The 15,800-nt window shown below is 46.5% G+C and overlaps 1 protein-coding gene across 2 annotated transcripts in view; it reads right to left on the bottom strand.

The window, feature by feature from the left end:
- KMT2B (lysine methyltransferase 2B) overlaps positions 1 to 15,800 on the bottom strand; it is a 694,916-nt gene that overhangs the window by 352,546 nt on the left and 326,570 nt on the right. For both annotated transcript variants that reach the window (XM_085615911.1, XM_085615910.1), the window contains exon 18: positions 7,527 to 7,600. In XM_085615911.1, coding sequence (XP_085472037.1) covers positions 7,527 to 7,600 — 74 coding nt within the window. The remainder of the gene's footprint in view (positions 1 to 7,526; positions 7,601 to 15,800) is intronic.

Raw genomic sequence — 15,800 nt, 5'->3', positions numbered from 1 at the left:
TGTCTGTTGTTTCCGCCACTCTCGTGATGCGAAGGTTGTTGCGCCGCGAGCGCGCTTCCAAGTCCTCGTTTTTTTGTTGTATGAGCGCCAGGACTTTTTCCATGCCCCGCAGTGTTTTGCCAAGGTCGGTTTGACTTTCTTCCGTATCGGCCACTCGTGCTTCCAGTGACTCTACTCTTCCTTCCTGTTTGTCCATGCGAGACGTGATACCGTCCATTCGCGCCGCCAGCGCGTCCATTTTGCCATCTATACCATGTAAGCTCGTTTTCAGTTCCTGAAACATGGTTTTGATGTCCACGTCCTGTGCGCCACTCTGTTCTTCTCGAGCAGGCTCAGCATCTCGGTGGTCCTGGTCTGGCGGTTTCTGTTTGGACTTGTCAAATGTAATTTTCGGCTGCCGCGTGTCTGGCTTGCCCATGACTGCCTCCTACTGCAGTCGGTTGACGTGGGCAGTCGAGCCGCACTCTCCTCACACAGCAATGGACACCACCCACCAGGTTCACACAACAGGCAGCGGGTAGTGCAGGTGTCACTAGCAGCCAACGAAGCTGTGTCGTCCAGATCGGGTTATACCCGTGATGCGACCATCCAAGCGGGGGCAGATGCAGCGCGTACCTCTAGGCCCGTACCAGTTCTCGTGCCGCAGCTCCTAGTCTGTCCCCCAGGGCAGTGCAGCACAGCTCGCATGGACATCCACCGTAGCACCCCTGTCTCGTGTCCAGTCGCCCACCCGGCAAGTCGTCCGCCAGGAGGGGAACCAGGACCGGCCGACTGCCGGATCCTCGCACAGCCCCACTACTGTATCAGGGGTCACTGGTCCATAGCGCGACCACTCCGGCACCGTTGTATGGCCAGGGGCGGCTCAGCAGCCGACCACGTCCCCCAGGTCGCCGCCCTGGGGCCCCCGATGTCAGCCGAGGAAGATGGCCGCCACTCCACTGCCACCACCGGGCCTGCTGCAGCACCCAAACGCACAGTCAAAGGCCAAAGGATCCGAGGGCTCGGATCGGATTCTCTCGCCACGAGGTCTGGCTTAGTGGCTCTCCAGAGCGGGGCCCAGCAGCTTCCGCCGAGCGCCAGCACAGGCGCCCCCCTCTCAGTCCAGCTCTCGGATCACGGCGACTCGCCCTGGTCCTCCCCCTCGCCTCACCTCCACGCTATCAGCGGCGGTCCACAGCTCCGGGTGTCGCCGACCCAGCCCCGTCGCTTCAGCTGCGGCCCGAGCTGGAGTGGAAAAACACCAGGAGGAGGTCGGCCCGGCGATCCTGACCAGAGATCTGGCAACCCCTGACCTGCCTCCAGCAGACGCCTGCAGCCTAAATCCAGAAGGGCCCCCTAACCGCGACCATGAACTCGTAAGAACATCCGACCCCAAAAGGCACCCCTGCACCCAACGCCCCACGCCCTTGTGTGCCCAAACCGACGGTGCCTAACCAACCCTTAACTTTCCAACTTAACTCTCCAAGTGGTGGTCGCACCCAGAAATCCTTGGTTTCCCTGCCTGCAGTGCTTTTTCAAACCAGAAGTTCTCCATAGAAAACAGGGCACCCGACATCGAAAAAGCACTCTGCACCCGGCCGCCCCAGTGCCGCTGAGGGTGCACCTTTTGTGCTACTTTGTTTCTCCCTTTGTCCCGACCTTAACCCTAAGAGCTTTGCTCCCACAACCCAGTGGCCTGCTTGCCAGCAGCCACCAACCAGAGGCCCCTTATCTCCCATTGGATAACATTGGGCCTCAACACTGCACCCCACCGCCCTAGTGCCGCTGAGGGTGCAACCACAGTGCATCACTGACCCTGGGAGACAGCCGCCCCCCCCCCCCCCCCCCCAAGAGTCTAACCCCCAGAACCTTAACTCCCACAGCCGTTTACTTCCCTGTGAACCGTTTAACTGTTTCCCTTCCATAGGATAACATTGACACTTATTCTCCAAAACATTTCTAAGTGCGGAGTTTTGAAATCTAAAAATATTCCTTTAAAATCATGCGAATAACCAAAACATAATTACTTACCTGTTTCTAGAAATGTCCCAGTGCTGAATCTAGGTATCCAGCACAGAGTTAGAAAAGTAACGTAAAATGTAACTTACCTGCAATTTACTGAAAAAGCCTATTCGTTGCAAAGTACTGTATTTGCTAAGTGTTGCATACTACTGCTCCCCTGTAAATCAAACAAAGTACAATTTCAATTGCATTTTCAAACTGTTCTAAATCCAGTAACTTATTACTGAAAAGTATTTAATGCTTACCTGTACCAGGCGTGCTTGGTTCTAAAATGAAACAGTATATTTTTATACAATATATATATATATATATATAATCTACTGGCGGTCGCCAGTAGATAGTTATAGTTAGGACCGTGTTTCCATAGGAAATCCGCAACATTCTATTTGGAATAACTTTGGCGCCGGTTGACGAATCCTCGCGAAATTTTCAAAATAGGTGGGGCGCTCCGCTCCGCTCCTACCCTGAAAGTCTCGGGGGGGATTCGTCAAGCGGGGGCTGAGAAAAAAGGGGGGTCCCAAAACGCGTTTTCCCCATGCATTTTCCCATAGGACCTTTAGTCCGAGCTACAGCCCGAACGGCTGAACAGAATTACTTGAAATTTGGCAGAGAGGTAGTCCTCAGGTCAGAGATGTGCCTTTTGCAGGTCTGGTGTAAATCTGTTCAGTAGGTCCTGAGAAAATAGCATTTAAATCAATATATATATATCTGTAAGCGCGCTCCGTGCGCTTACGGTAAGCTTACCGTACGCGTACGGTGCCGTGCGCGAGCTTAATTCTGATTGGTGCTTACATGACTGTAAACATTCGAATCGGTCGAAATCAGAAAGTGTCGGCCGCCATTTTCTGTCTCTCGCACTGAAAAACAAAGGTGGATAACGTGAAAAGGGGGCAACGGAGAGAGTTGCAGACCCCCTAGCGTTTGTCAGGGGGTCCACGAAGGACCAAAAAGTACGAAAAATACATTTAATAATTTTTTTTTAAAAATCGCGGAGTGCGCGTACGGTAAGCTTACCGTACGCGCACGGCAAAAAAAAAAAAAAAAAAAAAGAAAACGAAATGACAATCACATTTATTAAATAAATAGAAGGACCCGCAAGGGAAAAAAAAAATTGTTACTGTGTAAAAAAAAGCGAGGCGCGCACGGTATGAACTGCGCAACGTGGGCGCTCGGTGCACGAAGCGCACCGAGTGCCCACAGCGCGCGCACGGTGCGCGAAGTGCACCGTGCGCGCAGGGTGTGCGCACGGTGAAAAAAAGGGGACACGGCAGGGCTTCAGGAAAACATATGTTAAGTTTATTCGGCATGACGCATTTCGGCGGTAGCCTCTTCAGATGCCTCCGATGTTGTGATTTTAAGGTTTCCTCCTGTTGATTTAGCCCCTCCTTCATGGGGCACACCTGTACCATATCTATTCACTTAAAAAACCATAGGTTTCACACGTTATAGTTAGCTGTACATTTCACTCGTAAAAAACCAATGAAATTCCACGTTATAGTTAGATCAGGTAACTATAACTTGCGCGCCCACAATAAACTGCTGATGACGTCACATATTACATCACTCATGACATGGTCAGTGACATCACTCATCACATCAATGATGACATCTGAAATGACACATTGTGGATTGCGGTCGCGCAAGTTATAGTTCCCTTTACTAACTATAACGGGGGAATTTCATTGGTTTTTTACGAGGGAAATGTCCAGCTAACTATAACATGTGTGAAACCTATGGTTTTTTTAAGTGAATTTGCAAGGTTTTTTAAATGCTAATTCCTAACTATAACGTGTGTGAAACCTATGGTTTTTTCAGTGAATTTGTACGTTTTTTTAAATGCTAAGTTATGTATTTATTATTTAAAAAAAAAAATTAAGGTTTTTCACCGTGCGCGTACCGTGCGCGCACGGTGCGCTTCGCCCACCGCGCGCCCACGTTACGCCGTTCGCGTAATTTTCACGGTTCTACCGTGCGCGCACGGTAAGCGCACTCCGCGATTTTTCGTAAAAATATTAAAAACATTTATGGCCCTTGGGGGTCCTTTGGGGACCCACTGACAATGGCTAGGGGGTCAGGAACTGTCCACCCTGCCCCCTTTTCATGTTCTCCACCTTTATTTTTCACCTCCCTCGGACTGCGAGAGACAAAATGGCGGCCGACACTTCCTGGTTTCGACCGATTCGAATGTTTACTAAGATCTAACAACCAATCAGAATTGCGCTCGTGCACGGCAGGGTGCGCTTACCGTACGCGCACGGTGCGCGCCTATAGATATATATATGCTTTTAAATGCTATTTTCTCAGAAAATACTGAACAGATTTACACCAGACCTGCAAAAGGCACATCCCTGACCTGAGGACTACCTCTCTGCCAAATTTCAAGGTTTTCTGTTCAGCCGTTCGGGCTGTAGCGCGGACTAAAGGTCCTATGGAAAAATGCATGGGGAAAACGCGTTTTGGGACCCTCCCTTTTTCTCAGCCCCCGCTTGACGAATCCCCCCCGAGACTTTCAGGGAAGGAGCGGAGCGCCCCACCTATTTTGAAAATTTCGAGAGGATTCGTCAATCGACGCAAAAGTTATTCCAAATAGAATGTTGCGGATTTCCTATGGAAACACGGTCCTAACTATAACTATCTACTGGCGACCGCCAGTAGAGTGTGTGTGTGTGTATATATATATATATATATACACACAGTTTCTTACAGCGGGTTTACATTTCTTATCAATGCAAGGATTGAGAATTCTGATCCTGGCAGGGTCTTTGAAGACATCTGGTGCGTGTTTAATGACGCCTTTGAGCATGGGCAATGCTTAAATTGTCCTTTGCGACTGGGCAAAAGTATCTACCAGGAAGTGTTCCTCCACGGGTCTGAATGCATTTGTACGCCATAATATTTGTCAGTCCTATCAATAAGCTGACTAAACCCTATGTTGTCATCTGGGGGAGATGGCCGGGTTTTGTATGCATCTGGATCAGGAAGGTCTGGAGGATCTGCAGGATCATTGTAATCTGCCCATGTGTCCGGTGGTATAGCAGTGTCATCATCAGGGTCATCTAAAGGGTCAATATGCCAAACCACGCCCCCTAGGTCGTCATCATCATCCTGTGGTGGTGGTGAGTATGGAGAGAGTTTTGGAGAGTATGGGAGACTTTGTAGGAGACAAAGGCTTAGTAGGAAGAACAGGAGAAGAGGGTCTTGGGGGTTAAGTTGCTAAGTCTCTTTTCTTCACACGTACCTCAGGAGAGTGTGAGGTGTTTAATTTTCTCTTCTTTTTTGGGAGACTGACAATATGGCCTGTTTTAGGGTCCACGTGCAATGTCTTTTGTTTTGGATCGATAGGATCTGGTTGAAACTGTTCTTCCTGTTTGACATCTTTTTTCGGTGCCGATTTTTTCAGTTCCAAACGTGGTTTTGATTTCTGCTCTGGAGCCTTAGAAGGGGTGTTTTGCTCCTTCAGCTTCGATGTCGAGTCAGAAATCTTTATCGGAACCAAAGGTTTTCGGGGTTTGTTAGGATCAGAGGCCTTTTGTTCTTTCGGTGCCGAAGAGCTCGCTGGCGAGGCCTTTTTGGAGGTAACGGGAGTAGGATGTATTCCCGATTTCGGTACAGACGGTGTTTTTTGGGCACCGATATGCAGCTTGCTTGGTCCCGAGCTGCCGGAAGGCTTCACCTTTGTCTTCGGAGTCGGGCTTGGAGGCGGGGCTTCTGAAGTTTTTTCGGTCGTGACTAAGGCCTTCAGGCGAAGTTTTGACCGGTGCCTTCTTTTTTTCTGGGTGGTGTAAGGGCAGTGGCAGTTGTACTCACTCGTTGACCTGGAGTGATGTGGTCATCGGAGTCTGAGTCATCAGCTTCGGATACGATGTTGAGCTCCTCTGAATCCTCTGCCTCTGGAATGTCAGGGCCTTCATCGAAGATGTCTTCTGGCACCGGTGCAGTCTGTTGCGCCATAACGTGTCGTCGAGCCCGGCGATCACGGATAGTCTTTTTGGATCAAAAGGAGAGGGTGCAGGCTTGGCAATCTTTTTCTTTGTGTTCTGGCAAGACAAAGGTTGCAGACCTTGTGGTGGTCGTGGTTTTGAAATTTAGCTCCACACTGGGGGCATTTTTTAAATTAGAGTCCTTTCCATTACCCGCAGGCCCGAAAGGCGTCGATAGGCCTAGCGGCCTACGTCGACGACCGGAATCTAGTATTTTGAGTTAGTGCGTCGAAGGGCACGCAAACAAAAACAATACTGTAGAGTTGTGATGGTTTGCGCGTCGAAAAGGTTTGGAAACACTGTACCGAACTGGAGCGCTGAAGTTACATCCGAACCAGATGGCGGAAAAAACAATCTGATGATGGAGTCTATGCCCATGCGCACTATCATCCAAGGGAGGGGTCACCGATCGAGACTACAAAGACTTCTTTCAAGACAACAACAAACTGCAATCATCCGAGACCAACACCAGATGGTGATCTAGGCAAAAGTATGAATTCTGCAGCTCATATACCTCAAACCTTATTATCCTCTTGTTTTTTGAAAGCTTAAAGTGCTCATTATCGGATGCAACTACCTCTATTTGGTAAGGATGTTGATTTTTTTGTTAACTACGTTTTTCTTTTTCTTCCTTTTTCTCTCTCTTTCCTATCTTTATTTACAAAAACTTTTAAAAATGCTAATTTGCTTTGGCACATAATTCATCATTACTGCTCCTAGACCTTAATTTTTACTTCAGAGGTTTGTTGCATTTTTTGGTTTGTCATCTTACCAGGTTTTCATGAACTGTTCTATCTTTCGCACGTTTTTCTGATCAGAGTTGTAATGTTGTACCCATGTTTTATTTGTTTCAATAAAGCTCTTTAACCCCTTACACGCAGGGGTAATTTCCCCTCGGTGGGGGGGAGGGAGGTGGCGCTGTGCTCGTGACAAGACCAGCTCGTCATGAGGCACAGTGGAGCTGAGCTCGTCATGACTCCGCCCACTGATTGATTCTCCCGCACAGGCGGGGAATCAATCGCGCGTGGGCGGGCCGCAACGGTTATGACCAGCCCAGCTCGTCATGAGCACATCTCCACTGTACCTCATGACGAGCTGGGCTCGTCATGAGCACCGAAGCGGCTAAACAAAAACAAAAAAAAAGTTCAAAGCTGAGCCACTTCGGAGTCGGAGAGCACTATTGGTTGCACTTCATCATTCGCTACAGATGGCATTGTGTTTATGCTCTGGGGTACACTCTGGGTTGTGGCGCCAAAGCAAACAACGGCAGTGAAGCCGGTGCAGGGTCCATAAAGGTTCCTGAGGTTCCAGAGAAAGCCAAGGGCAACAGTAAAAGTTACTGAAATCCAAAAAAGGAATGGATGGACCAGGATCACACATATAGGAAATCAAGAAATTGAGGAAACGAAAAACGTTGGTGGACAGGGCTCTGCATATGCACCGGAACCAAGTTAAGCAAGTACAGAATGGGCAGGAAAAATTAAGGGCTCTGTTGTCACAAGGTGTGAAAGATACATCCACCAAAACAAATCCAATAGAACTTACTTGGGGATTGACTTGCTCTGTTGCCATATTTGTGTGTCTTGAGATTGGAACCATGCGAAATATTTTGTTATAAGCTGCAAAGAAAAGCAAAGGGGACAACTCAAATTCAATAGTGAAATTTAAATCCAGTAAAAAAAACAAGCTCTTATACAACACACATAAATCTGCATACCCACAAGCACTCTGACTTTGCCAATCAAAATCCATAAATCCATCATCAGACTCTGGACGCAGAAGCACATGATACTTCAGGTCAACCACATACCCACAAATTCGCAAACTCCAATAAACAAGTGCCTTTCTAAAGTCAACACAGCTGAGTCTTGACCCACATAAATATTCCCCCAAATCTAAAAATTCCCACACATCCAAATTCTCCTGCTGTCACAAAGGACTTTTTTTTTTTAATGATTACCCTCCTCTCACTTCTCTCCCCCCCCCCCCCCCCCCCTCCAATATGTTAGGACAGATGCTGCTTGTTTTTCAACTCTAATGCATTGGGCCCTGCTGTCAAGACCACAATGTAGGAGGCTGGCTATGTATATACTATACCAAAATGTTTTATAGTGTGCACAGAGCCCAGTGGAACCCTAAAGGTAGGTGGAGGTAAAAGTAGATAGCACCTTACTCTCCATTGGTGGATGTGTGGGCGAGAAGTAAGGTTTTATTGGAGGGTACTGTTAAGCATGTGTTGTACACACTCAGGCAGCAAATGATGTCACACACTCAAAGACTGAACTCAGACCAATTTGTTCATCTGGAAAATATTAAGTTATTTTACTTTTAGAACCAAGCCAAGCACGGTGCAGGTAAGTGAAATAATACTTCGCAGAATCTTATGCAATATTTACAGTTGAATGCAGGTTCAAATGCAGTTGGTTGAATTACAGGCAAGTTGATTTCGAAATTACTTTTCAGTTACTTTATAGATTACTATGTACATTTCTTAGATTACTTTTCAGATTACTTTTGCTAATCAGTGTGATATGCCTAGATATCACACAGACATTTCCTAGATACTAAGTAAGTAATTCACTTTTACCACGTACGCAGTTTTTCAATGTTTCATACAAACCAACTCCACACAGAGCAATTTTCAAGAAAACACTGTCAATGTATTCAGTTTGCAGGTAAGTACTTGTTTGTGGGAGTTGGTATTTTGGGGTTAGAACCAGGGTTCCCCCAGAGTAGAGGATGCACTCTGAAAGCACTCTCAGCGGCACTAGGATGGCCCGGTGCAGAGTGCTGAAGCCCAATGTTATCCAATAGGGGATAGAGCGCTTCCAGGTTTCAGACCCCCGAGAGTAGCAGGCTCCCGACCCAGGGGTCCAGAAACAAGTCTAGGGTTAACAGCTGGCTGGACACTAGTGTTTGGTCATTATTTCAAGGGGTATCTTTAAGATGCCCTCTGTGTGCATTTTTCATGAAATCACACAATGGCATCAGTGTAGGTTTAACGTAATGAGAAGTTCGATTCCAAACTTCACAGCACTATAATGGCTACTGAAAACTGTGGAGTTTGTTATGACGAAGTCCCAGTACCATATACTCTTAATGGCATTACTGCATTTACAATGTCTAAGAATTGGCTTAGACACTGTAGGGGTAAAGGGATCATGCACCTGTACCCTCATCACTGTTATAGTGCACCCAGCTAAAGGGAAGGCTGACCTATGCCAGGGCAGTGGATTGTAGGCATGGCACACAAGGAGGTGTGCAATGTGCCATGTCGACTCTACACTTTGTTCTGCACTAAAACACCTAGCCTGCAAAGGCAATGTGTGTAAAGGTACAGGGCCTCCAAGGGTGTCACAATAAGTGCTGCAGCCCTTAGAGGCCTTCCCTGGCCACAGTGCCCCTACAAGGGATTGACGTGTGGCCAAAGAGTGCCAATTGGCTTTGGTTTTGAATGCAGTTTAGGAAAAGACCATAGGCCCTGGGTACTTGGTTGGCAGGAACCCAGGGTACATTCAGTCAAAGCACATCATCAGTTTAGCAAAAAGTGGGGTCAACCATGTAAAAAGAGGGCACTTTCTTGCACACTCCAGATCCAGGTCGAACCGTGATTACTGCCACTCTGCAATCAACGCCCATGGCCTGAGTGAGTGGCTCACCTGTCCGGCGAAGTCTCCCCAACGATGCTGATCTCGATTCCATCAGTCTCTGACCTCTCCTGGAATCCAAGTAGAAGAATGCGGCTGCTTCACGAAGGGTGCGCCTTACAGCGACTGGCGCAGGTAAAGAAAGACGCCAAAAGGCACCCCTGCATCCTCAGCCCTCAACTTTGGAGCCTAGCAGACGCTGCACAGGCGTCCATCGACTCATCTTACCTGCTCAGCTGTTGGTGGTCACCTCAGTCCAGCATACGGGGCCAAGCCTCTTTGCGCACTCAAGATCCCCATTTACTTGCATTGGGCGCCCAACACTGATTTGCACCGGTTGGCCCCTGTGCTGCTGGTGGTGTATGACTTGTGCTGCTTTAACCCTGGGGCCTGTGCCCTGAAACCGTGGGTAGTTACCTGCAAACCGCAACTCTTGTGGGTGCCCCCAGTCTCCACTGATTGACATTGAGCCCAGTGACCTCTGCACCCAGCTGCGCCCCAGTGCTGCTGGTGGTGCAGTACCTACCTTGATCTGACCCTTGTCCAGTGTTGGTCCAAAACCCCCGAAGACTGGATGTTTAAGTCTAGAACTTACCTGTAACTGCATAGAACAGTTTCCCTTTCATAGGATTGCATTGCATTTCTGCCTATTGCACTAAATGCCTATCTCTTACATGTGTTACGTTTGCTACTGTGTGATTGACCTTGCCAAATAATTTAATACTCATGTAAAGTACTTGTAGGCCTTTACAACATAATAACTACTGCATTGATACCAAACTCCTTAGCATTTAGTAAAGCCATCATGGAGGTCTGGAGTTCAAACAAACTCCAAGCCCATGTACTCAATATCGCTTCACTGCACTTACAATATCTAAAAATGGGCACAGACACTGTAGGGGCATACTGCTATTGGAGCTATGCCCCAACTGTGGCAGAGTGCACCCTGCCTTAGGACTGGGAGGCCTGCTTGAGGGGTGACAACTATGCCACAGGCAGTGGTAGGTAAGCATGGCATAAAGGGATGTGTGCCATGTCGACCTTTAAATTTTGTCTGACCAAAACATGCAGCCTGCACTGGCAGTGTGTGGGTGTTAAGGTGAGGGGTCTCTGAGGGTGGCACAATACATGCTGCTGCTCTTAGGGATCATCTCTGGTCACAAGGCCCTTGGTACCACTGGTACCTTTTACAAGGGACTTGTTTGTTGGCCAGAGGTGTGCCAATTGTCAAAACAAAGATACAGTTTTAGTAAGGAACACAGGCCCTGGGAACCTAATTGGCAGGGATCCAGGGAACACTCAGTCAAAGTCCATCAGAAATCTAGCAAAAAGTGGTGGGGGTTTCTGCAACAGAAATCCACTTTCCTACAGTGATATCACAAAATGGTTCACAGCCTTTGAGAGGGCCTGTACCTGGAGAAAAGTGAAGTTACACTGGGGAGCATTGCTTTGGGAACTGTTCACTGGTAATTGCAAGCACAGACTCCTGATCCCTTACTGGGGCAGATGCAGTCATGTGACCTCATGAAGAGCCCCAAGATTGAGGGCTTTAGGCTCACCACTCATGTAGTAAAGTGCCCCTTGTAGGAAAGTGCCCTTTTTGCATGGTTATCCCCTAACATATTGCCAGATACCAGAAGCCAACTTGACGGAGTGTGGGCTGGGATCCTGAACCAGGTCCCAGTGTAGAAAGCTGGCTCTATATATACTATACCAAAGTGAGGTATAGTGTGCACAGAGACCGGTGGAACCCAAAAAGTAGGGAGAGGTAAAAGTAGACCAAATCTTACTCTCTACTTAGGGTAGTGTGGTTGAGAAGTAAAGCAGTATCAGAGGACAGTGTTAAGCATTTCTTCTACACAAAGCTAGCAAATTAATTCACACACTCAAAGACTGAACTTCAGGCCAATTGGTTTTGTATAAAAATATTCTTTTAGTCATTTTATTTCCTAGAACCAAGCAAACCTGGCACAGGTGAGTGATAAATACTTTGCAGTAAATATACAGTTGTAATACAGTATGGATTGTAATGGTATATGCACTTTGTTTTGACTTCCAGTATAGTTGCAGAGAAATGCAATGCTTTGTAAATTCAGTACATAAACTTGAATAGGCTTATCAGTAAAATATCAGGTCAGTTACTTTTTAGATTACATTTCGTACTCCCTGTAGTACACCTGGATAAAACACTGGAACATTTCCTGTAAACAGGTAAGTAAAAGCTGTAGGAAAGTGGCTCTGTATATACTGTTCCCAAATAGGTACAGTGTGTACAGAGTTGACAGTCCCCAGAGGTTTGGCAGAGGCTAAAGTTAAGATACAACCTTACTCTCTAAAGTGGTAGCTTGGTCGAGCAGTAAGGCAGTATCAGAGTACAGTGTAAAGCATTTGTTGTACACACTCAACTAGCAAACTGTCTCACACACTCAAGAACTCTAGGCCAATGGTTTTGTATCAGAATATATAGTAGTCTTATTTTAGAACCAACAATAGGTATCAAAATATACTTTCTCAGAATGAGATGCTTTAGTTAAATACTTTGTAATAGGCAATTGACTTTTGAATGCAATAGTTACAATTTCAAACACAATAATACATTGAGCTCAATGGAAGTTTTAAGTTATTTGCAATAGATTACTTTTAGGATTACTTTTCTAACTCCAGGACTGGATCCTAGATTCAGTCCTGGGACAGTTCCTCGAAACAGGTGAGCAAATATGATTTAGTTACTGTTGTGATTTTTAAGCAGTATTTTGGTATTTTAAAAGTCGACACTTATAAACCTTTCTCTAGTAAAATCACCAATATTATCCTAAGAGAGGAAATTCACTTAGCAAGTAAGTGGGGTTATTATTACTTTTTCTAGGTCAGTGTTGGATCCTGGATCCAGCACTAATGTAACACCTGTAAGCAGTTGAGAGAATGCGTTTAGGTTATACAGGCGATTTTTAACGAATTTTTATCAGTTTGCAAAATCGACACGAAGAAGTATCACAGAAAAACAGTCAAGGGTTTCCTATGGAAGAAAATTCAAGTTATAGGTAAAGTATGTTCTCGTTACTTTTGTAATCCAGTGCTAGGCTCCTAGGCTCAGTACTAGGACATCTATCTAAAACACATAAGTAATTAAGTTTTCACAGTTGGTACGATTTTTAAATAATATTTTTCGTTTGCAAAAATCGACACTTGGAGGAAATTTAACAGAAAAACAGTCAATGGTTTCCTATGAAAGAAAATTGGGTTAGCGGTAAGTATGGTTGTAAGCACTGGGATCTCTCCTAATAGCAGGTGAGTATTTTCGATTTCGTTACTCGATTGATTTTAGCTTAATATTTTAAAGTTTAGAAACTTCACACAAAAGAATTTAAGTGAAACCAGTCAATGTTACCCTATGGAAGAAAAGGTAAGTACTCGACTGGCAGAGTTAAGGTTCTGGGCATAGACTCAGGGTTCACCCAGGGTCAGGTAAGTACAGTTGTTACACCCTCAGCGGCACAGGGGCAGCTGGGTGCAGAGTGAGGTTATCCTATGGGACGCAGGGGGCCCGTGGTTGGTGGCTTCTGGCTAGCAGACCATGCAGCTGTGGGAGCTGGGCTCCTGGTCACTTGCTCAAGGCAAATGGGGAAGTAGGTTAGAGTAGAAGTTGCACTACCAGGGTGTGAGAAAGTGGCTTTGTATATACTGTTCCCAAATAGATACAGTGTGCACAGAGTCCACAGACCCCAGAGGTTTGGCAGAGGCTAAATTTAGATATAACCTTACTCTCTAAAGTGGTAGCCTGGTCGAGCAGTAAGGCAATATCAGAGGACAGTGTAAAGCATTTGTTGTACACACTCAGTCAGCAAATGGTCTCACACATTCAAGAACTGAACTCTAGGCCAATGGTATATATAAAAAATATATGCTTATTTTATTTTAGAACCAACAATAGGTATTAAAAAATACTTTCGTAGAATGAGATGCTTTATATAAATACTTTTGCAATATGCAATTGACTTTTGTAGAAAGTTACAAGTGGTTGCAATAGGCAACACAATTCTAAACACAATAATGCATTGAGTTCAATGAAAGTTTCAAGTTATTTGCCACAGATTACTTTTAGAATTCCAGGACTGGATCCTAGATTCAGCCCTGGGTCAATACTTGGAATCAAGTGATAAAAGTCGACTTAATTACTGTGATGATATTAGACAATATTTAGCTATTTTAAAAGTTGACACTTAGAAAATATTTCCTAGAAATCAGTCAATGATTCCCTATGGCAGAAAATTCAAGCTGCAGGTATAGTATGTTCTCGTTACTTTTGTAATCCAGTACTGGGTACCTAGACTCAGTACTGGGACCTTTATCCAAAACAGGTAAGTAATTACGTTTTCAGATATTATACGATTTTTAAAGAATATTTAAAGTTTGCAGAAATTGACACTTAGAAGAAATTTCACAGAAAAACAGTCAATGATTTCCTATGGGAGAAAATTGGGTTACTGGTAAGTACAGTTTTAAATATTTTTCGGAGTCAGTGCTGGGCACCAAGATCCAGCACTGGGAGCTCACCTAAGAGCAGGTGAGTGTTTGTTACTCGGCTGATTTTTGGTAAATATTTTAACTTTTGAAAAGTCCACACAGAAGAAATTTCAGGAAAAGCCAGTCAATGTTACCCTATGGAGAAAATTGAGTTATCGGTTTAAAGGTAAGTACTCGACTGGTAGAGTTAAGGTTCTGGGCATAGACTCGGAGTTCTCCCAGGGTCAGGTAGGTACAGTTGGCTCACCCTCAGCGGCACAAGGGCGGCCGGGTGCAGAGAGTTAGGCCCAATGTTATCCTATGAGAGGTAGGGGGGCCTTGGTTGGTGGCTGCTGACTAGCAGGCCACGCGGCTGTTGGAGCTGGGCTCCTGGTCACTTATTCAGAGCAAGTGGGGAAGTAGATACATGTAGAGGTTGCACTGTCAGGGCCACTCGGGCGGCTGGGTGCTTTTAGGCCTTCGGGCGCTCAATTGATTTCAATGGGAATGCTCCGGTTTAGAAAAAGACTGCAAGCTCGGGGACGAAGATACTTCAGGTGCCACCACCACTTCGAGAGGTAAGTTGGGTAGTTGGAGGATAGGTAGGTACCCCGGGATTGGGCACAGGGGGCCGTGGGGCACCGGGTGCAGGGGTGCCTTTTGGTGTCAGGAAATCTTACCCTCTGTTGATCGCGGTTGGGGGGGCACCTGGTTCTGAGGCTGCAGGCTTCTTTAGGAGTGTAGAGGGAGGTACTTGGGTGCCGGACTCGAGGTCACAGTCGCCGTGGGGTCGTCCTCGGGGTCTTTGTTCACTCCGACACAGGCCAGGCTTGGCGGGTACAGAGTGCGCTGGGCAGGGCTTCCCATCTTCAAAATGGCGAGAGCCCGGGGATGTGCTTCACCTCGCCTCCCCCACCTGAGGGGTGGGGTTGGCAGGCTGGCACATCCACTGTCCTTATTTGGGGTTTCCGGCCAAGCTTCCCGCCAGAGTGGGGGGTTGCAGTGGCCTGGGGAAGTTCACAGAGACGGCATGCCTTTGAAGCTTCCCCCTGCCCATCCTGGGGGAGGAGATTTAGCACCTCGCCCAGGATGGAGTAGTTTCTTTTCTGTAACTCCAGTTCTGTAGTAGGGGTATCTCTGTTATAGTCATAATCTAGTGAATAGTCCCGCCCATGTGCGCGGACCCCGGAGCAATAAAAAATAATCTCTAAAAGGTGACAAACCATGCAGACCTGCATACACCTTTAAGAGAGAATTTAATTTAAAGACAGATAATGCAGCCTATACCCACAGGCTACACTGTCCAGTACTTCAACTAGAATTCCACCAAAATCCACAAACAGCACTGCCTGTCCAGTTTTTCTCCACATAGGAAAAAACCCTGCCTCTACCAGCAAAAGCCTCTGGAATGATAGAGAGGAAGGAGTGGACAGACAAGCCCCATAGGCTGCCATTATGTGGCTTGGAACAGGATACTGTGCCTTTAAGAAAACTTTCCAGTTTTCCAGAACTTTCCCCAGTATCCTAGAATGCCCAGCAGGTCCCATTTACTTTCAGTTCTTTTTGAAGGCGTAGCACGCCAGACCTGTAGCATTCTCCATATGAATAAGTATCTCTCCACCGGGGAGGAGGGCGGGCGCTTATGACTATAACAGAGATACCCCTACTA

The sequence above is a fragment of the Triturus cristatus genome, chromosome 7, assembly GCF_964204655.1.
Source record: "Triturus cristatus chromosome 7, aTriCri1.1, whole genome shotgun sequence".
Classification (NCBI taxonomy): domain Eukaryota; kingdom Metazoa; phylum Chordata; class Amphibia; order Caudata; family Salamandridae; genus Triturus; species Triturus cristatus.
Note: the sequence above shows the minus strand (reverse complement) of the source record. Positions and strands in the feature narration are given on the sequence as shown.